General features: G+C 37.4%; 1 protein-coding gene across 1 annotated transcript; it reads left to right on the top strand.

Moving 5' to 3' along the window:
• The first annotated feature begins 218 nt into the window (after positions 1-218).
• Positions 219-5925, top strand: LOC109236886 (calcium-transporting ATPase 4, plasma membrane-type-like). Its single transcript, XM_019403126.1, has 6 exons — positions 219-531; positions 891-1174; positions 1274-3255; positions 3343-3501; positions 4151-4322; positions 4450-5925. Exons 2-6 carry the CDS (start codon positions 1150-1152, stop codon positions 5049-5051), a joined length of 2940 nt encoding a protein of 979 aa, XP_019258671.1. The 5' UTR covers positions 219-531; positions 891-1149; the 3' UTR covers positions 5052-5925.
• Positions 5926-6141: the final 216 nt, after the last annotated feature.

The raw sequence follows: 6141 nt of genomic DNA on the forward strand, positions 1-6141 counted from the left end.
TGTGTGGTTATAAAAGCTTCTTACTAAGGGTAGACTTGAGAATTTAAGCTAAATTATTTTCAAATTTAAAAATAGTTCATTTTTTTTGGAAGGGATCAAAAAGAAAATAGGTTTAGTTAAATTAGAACGGGAGTAGTATTCTTTTGTTTTACTTATTAATTAATTCCGCAGTTCTCAGATCCTTTGTCACTTTTGTCTTTATTCTGCTGTTTAATGTTTTTACGAGTGGGCTCATCATGTGATTATGCTATGTCCGTCTGTGGCGCTACTCTCTTTGGTCGGTAGAATAACTTCTCCTGACTGAGTTGCGTCAACTTTTCTGTTAGTATATTCAGTAAACTGTTCAAGTTTAAACTTAATGCGATCTTTTTACTCAAATCAAATACAGAGGAAGATCGCAACTCATCAACATTTGTAATTACAATTAAGAAGAAGAGCGAAAATTCAATAACTGCTTCAGCTCAATGACGACTGATTCCAACTGTAACCTTTACACCCTAACTGCTTCTCAAGATGTAAATCTTGGCCAGTGTGAGTTTTTATGTGCTTCTTTCTCAAATCTAATCCGCTAATTTCTTCATTATTTCTTATTGTTAGCATAATAATTTCTATACAAGTTGAGAGCTCGAATTGCAGCTCAGATACTATGATTAAAGAGCAGTCTATGTTATTTCAGAGATTCCTTTCTATCCTGAACTGTTTCCTTTTTTTTGGCAATTACATATTGTCTGCTGGTTTTCTGTTTTTGGTGTCAAAGATCATGGACTGCTTTTCTGTTTTTCCTTTGTGTCCTTAATTCTTCCTTATTAGGCAATCATAATTTTTTTTTTCAGGCAATCGATTTTGTTTTATTGAGTCATGCTCCTCTTTTTACTGTATCCAATTTCCAGGAAAGAATTCAGGCTGCTTTTGTGGCCAGTGGCGTAGCCAGGAATTTATGCTAAGGGGATTCGAAAAAATACTAGAAAGTCACACTAGGGGATTTGAACCCCCTTTGATACTATACTAGAATCTTTATGTCAAGGGGAATCAACAGTTTATATACCCAAAGAGATTCATTTTTGGCCTATTTCTGCTGTAATTTTCGGTGAAAGGGGATTCAATTGAACCCCCTTTGTTCTACATTGCTCCGCTCCTGTTCGTTGTTATATGGCAGCACTCAAGTTCATGGATGGTATAATTTACTCACTTGAGTTTACTTTCTGTATTCATTCTGTCATTCTAGCTCCATAATCTTTCTTTTAGCTTTGCTCATTTCATTTTCTTTCTTCAGCTTGTGAGTACAATAAGCCTCCAGGGCTGGTCAGCGATGATGGTGGCGCTGAACTGGAAAATTACTTGTCAGAAGAAACTCGAGAAGCATGTTTAGGACTTCATCCAGATAGACTTGCATCTATTGTTAGTTCGTACGACATCAAAACCTTAAATAAAATTGGAGGAGTTGAAGGGTTCGCAAGTAGGCTGAGAGTCTCATTGGATGAAGGAGTGAAAACCAGTGATGTGCATATCAGACAAAATATATATGGATCGAACAAATACATTGAGAAAACTTTTAAAAGTTTTTGGACTTTTACATGGGAGGCTTTGCAGGATATAACTCTCATCATCCTCATGGTTTGTGCTGTTGTCTCTATTGGTGTGGCGCTTGCCACCAAAGGGTGGCCAAAAGGAACATATGACGGGCTGGGAATTCTACTTAGCATATTCTTGGTAGTCATAGTTACTGCAATTAGCGACTACAAGCAGTCATTGCAGTTCAGGGATTTGGATAAGGAGAAGAAAAAGATATTTATCCAGGTCACAAGAGATGGATCCAGGCAGAAGGTTTCCATTTATGACTTAGTGGTTGGTGACGTAGTTCACTTATCTATAGGGGATCTGATTCCCGCTGATGGAATATTCATATCCGGATACAGCTTGCTAATTGATCAATCAAGCCTATCTGGTGAGAGTGTACCCGTAAGCATATATGAAGGAAGACCTTTTCTTCTATCTGGAACCAAAGTGCAAGATGGTTCAGCTAAGATGCTAGTAACAACTGTTGGAATGAGAACCGAATGGGGTAAGCTGATGGAGAGGCTAACAGATGGGGTAGAAGATGAGACTCCTCTGCAAGTTAAGTTGAGTGGTGTTGCTACCATTATTGGAAAGATAGGACTAGCATTTGGTCTGCTTACATTTATGGTGTTGACAGTCAGATTTCTGGTAGAGAAAATACTTCACCACGAGCTCACGAAATGGTCTTCGAGTGATGCACTGACTCTTCTAAATTACCTCGTGACAGCAGTGACTATAATTGTTGTTGCAGTTCCAGAAGGACTGCCTCTGGCAGTGACGTTGAGTCTTGCATTTGCAATGAAAAAGCTAATGGACAACCGGGCATTAGTGAGACATCTTTCTGCATGTGAGACAATGGGCTCAGCTACTTGCATATGCACAGATAAGACAGGAACACTAACTACAAACCAAATGGTAGTCAAGAAGATATGGATTTGTGAAAAAACTAAAAAGGTAGAAACTGATGGAGGTGGGGATGCAGTAACTTTGAATATATCAGAAAATGCATTGGCCTTTCTTTTACAGGCAATATTTCACAATACGGGAGCAGAGGTAGTTAAGGATCATGATGGAAACAAGTCGATTCTGGGAACACCAACAGAATCAGCAATATTAGATTATGGATTGCTTCTTGGTGGTAATATTTATGAGCAAAGGAAGGACTGTAAATTCCTAAAAGTTGAGCCTTTCAATTCAGAAAAGAAAAAGATGTCTGTGCTTATTGCTCTCCCAGATGGCAAAGTCCGAGCTTTCTGCAAGGGTGCATCTGAGATAATCCTAAAAATGTGTGACAGGTTTATTGATCTTAATGGTAAAATTGTTCCTCTGACAGAAAATAGAATAAGAAATATTATGGATGTCATTAGTGAATTCACTGGCGAAGCCTTGCGTACTCTTTGTGTGGCCTTCAAGGACATTGAGGATGGCTATGATGAAAATATTATTCCTGATAGTGGCTACACATTGTTAGCTATTATTGGGATTAAAGATCCAGTTCGTCCTGGGGTTAACAAAGCAGTAAAATCATGTTTAGCTGCTGGAATTACTGTGCGAATGGTCACTGGTGACAATATTAATACAGCCAAAGCCATTGCTAAAGAATGTGGGATACTAACTGCTGATGGTTTGGTCATTGAAGGCCCAGAGTTTCGGGACAAAACTCCTGACGAGATGAGGCAAATAATTCCTAGAATTCAGGTTTTGTTCTTGATTATTTAATCTCACTCTTGCAGATCCATCTGATGTAAATAAAATGTTGCTGAAATGCGACAATGTTGAATGCAGGTGATGGCGCGATCATCACCAACGGACAAGCTTGTGTTGGTAAAGAATTTGAGATGTATGTTTAAAGAGATTGTTGCAGTTACTGGTGATGGCACGAATGATGCCCCTGCTCTCCGCGAGGCAGATATTGGACTTGCTATGGGTATAGCAGGAACCGAGGTTTGTAGATTTTCTCCTGTTTTAGGTTAATATATTCCTTACCATTTTATTGTATTAAAGATTCCAAATTACAGTTTTTCTTTTCTTCTGCAGTTAATAATTTGTTCTCATATAAGGGCATAAACTATACCTTTAGGATTTTCCATTTGAATTGCTCATTTACTTAAGTCTATATAGTGAAATTTTGTATACAGAATCACTTGAAAATTTTAAGTTGCCATACTTATAAAGAAGAAAGGTTTTGGAGTCCTAACTGAAGTGGCTCATTGACAAGTTAGAGCAATTAAAAATCAATGGTCTTTCTCGCAGTAGTATGTTCAGTCGTTTGCAATTGCAATAAATTCAAGAGTATGGCCCAGTAGATCCACAGCATATAGGTGTTTATTTAGTTGTTTTTTTTTTTGTTTATGTTATCCTAATATTGATCCGATACAACTTACCGATGACAGTCTTAGCACCAAGAGTTTTAAATGGTGGAGGCCAGGATTTTCCAGTTCTATTCTGGACCAAAAATAAAAACAAAAAAAGTTGCCTGCTTTCATTTATCTTTTCTTTGTTTTTCCAATATCAATACCTCAACTTACACCTTCCCCTATATAGACAATTTTAAGCTGTTTGTGACATCATTTTTTCTTAAATGCATTATCAGGTAGCTAAAGAAAGTGCTGATGTTATAGTACTTGATGACAACTTTAGTACAATTGTGAATGTGGCTAAGTGGGGTCGTTCTGTGTATATAAATATTCAAAAGTTTGTGCAATTCCAGCTAACTGTCAGTATTGTGGCTCTGATGATCAATTTTATTTCCGCATGTATCTCAGGTATTCAATGTTCTGTTGGAGTTCTTCATTTCTTTTCCTGTTAGTGATCAGTGTGTGCCAATGAAAAAAAGTGACACATTTTTCCAAAATTGATGACCGGTATTTATCTGTTGCTATAACATAACAGGATCGGCTCCTCTTTCAGTGGTTCAGTTGCTTTGGGTCAACCTTATCATGGACACTCTAGGTGCAATTGCCTTGGCCACTGAACCACCTCATGAAGGACTAATGAGCAAACCTCCTGTTGGAAGGGAAGTGAGTTTGATTTCCAAGACGATGTGGAGAAATATGATTGGACAGAGTATCTACCAACTGGCTGTACTATTGGTTTTCAACTTCACTGGACATCAGATTTTGAGACTTGAAGGTTCAGACACTACCACAGTTCTCCATACTTTCATTTTCAACACATTTGTGTTCTGTCAGGTATTTAATGAAATAAACTGCCGGGACATGGATAAGATAAATGTTTTCCGTGGCATTTTTGGAAGCTGGATATTCTTAGGTGTCGTGGTTTCTACTGTTATCTTCCAAGTAATCATAGTCGAGTTCTTAGGCACATTTGCAAGCACAACACCACTCAGCTGGGAACTATGGCTACTCAGTATCTTAATTGGTGCTGCAAGCCTGATTGTTGCTGTAATTTTGAAGTTGATACCTGTCGAACAGAAGAATACCGAGCACCATGATGGTTATGATTTACTGCCAAATGGTCCAGAACTTGCCTAAGAAAAGGGGAGAGCCAATGGATAACAGAAAGCCACACGATATGAGAAAGTTTAATTGGTCCAAGTTCGAATGATACAATACCTGGTTTTCAGGTGAGGAAAGGAAAACAAAACCAATGGAAAGAAAATACAGACAAAAGATTTCAACAGCTCATACACCAATTAACCTCCAAGAACCAGTTCAAAGGTATTTGTTTGATTTTTACTCATTTTTTTTGTAAATGGTGCTTGGGATGTTGTTGGAAGTTCATTTCTTGGTAGCACCTAAATGTGTCAAGATACACGATTCTTTTAATAGGGAAAAAAAAAGCTTCTTTTTGTTTGTGAAGACAAGTTGTTTGAGAGCAGATTTTGGACCTTGCACTTTAGCCGGAAGGTTCTTGATTTTGAAAAAGTATCAAGTAACAAAAAAATATATTTGGAGAAGAATTCCTGATTGACAAGAATCACAAGATACAATATACTCGGAGAAGTGTTGATTCCAGCAGATGTTGAAAAAAGTACTTTGTTTACCATCTGAGATGGATCATTATTTTTCAATTTTTTTTTTTGGTTGAATTGAGTTGCCTGGATCTGCATATGCATACAGATCATAAAAGGAGTTTCTTTTGGAGAAGTTTCATACCTTAATAAAGGTACCTCAACATTCTTGGGACCGCAAAATTCTAAAACTGTAGAACCAATTGATTTTTAGCCCAAGAAGGCAAAAAACCCCTGCGAGGGTGCATATACCGGGAGTGTCAATGTGGAATTGATTGTATCCTAGCCAGAATAGTAGGTTTCTGTAATAGGTAAGCTCCCTTACTCTCAAAAGTTTGGAAAGATGCTGGAAAAATGTTATTTTACATCAGTGTATGAATATGTAGTTAAGTCTACTCGAATAATGCCTACTTCTTGAGTGAAAAACAAATTGTTGAGTAGTTAGTCATGTATAGTGTCTCACATCGGGAAGTAGATACCTATTATTATGTAATCACTGTATATAAATAGGATATTGTACAACACTTTAGATAAGCATTAATATTGTCTCTCGTGCTTTCTCACATAGTATCAGAGCATTAGTGAGAAAAGATCGACGTGCGTCATTCCAG

This window comes from Nicotiana attenuata, unplaced genomic scaffold, assembly GCF_001879085.1.
Source record: "Nicotiana attenuata strain UT unplaced genomic scaffold, NIATTr2, whole genome shotgun sequence".
Lineage (NCBI taxonomy): Eukaryota > Viridiplantae > Streptophyta > Magnoliopsida > Solanales > Solanaceae > Nicotiana > Nicotiana attenuata.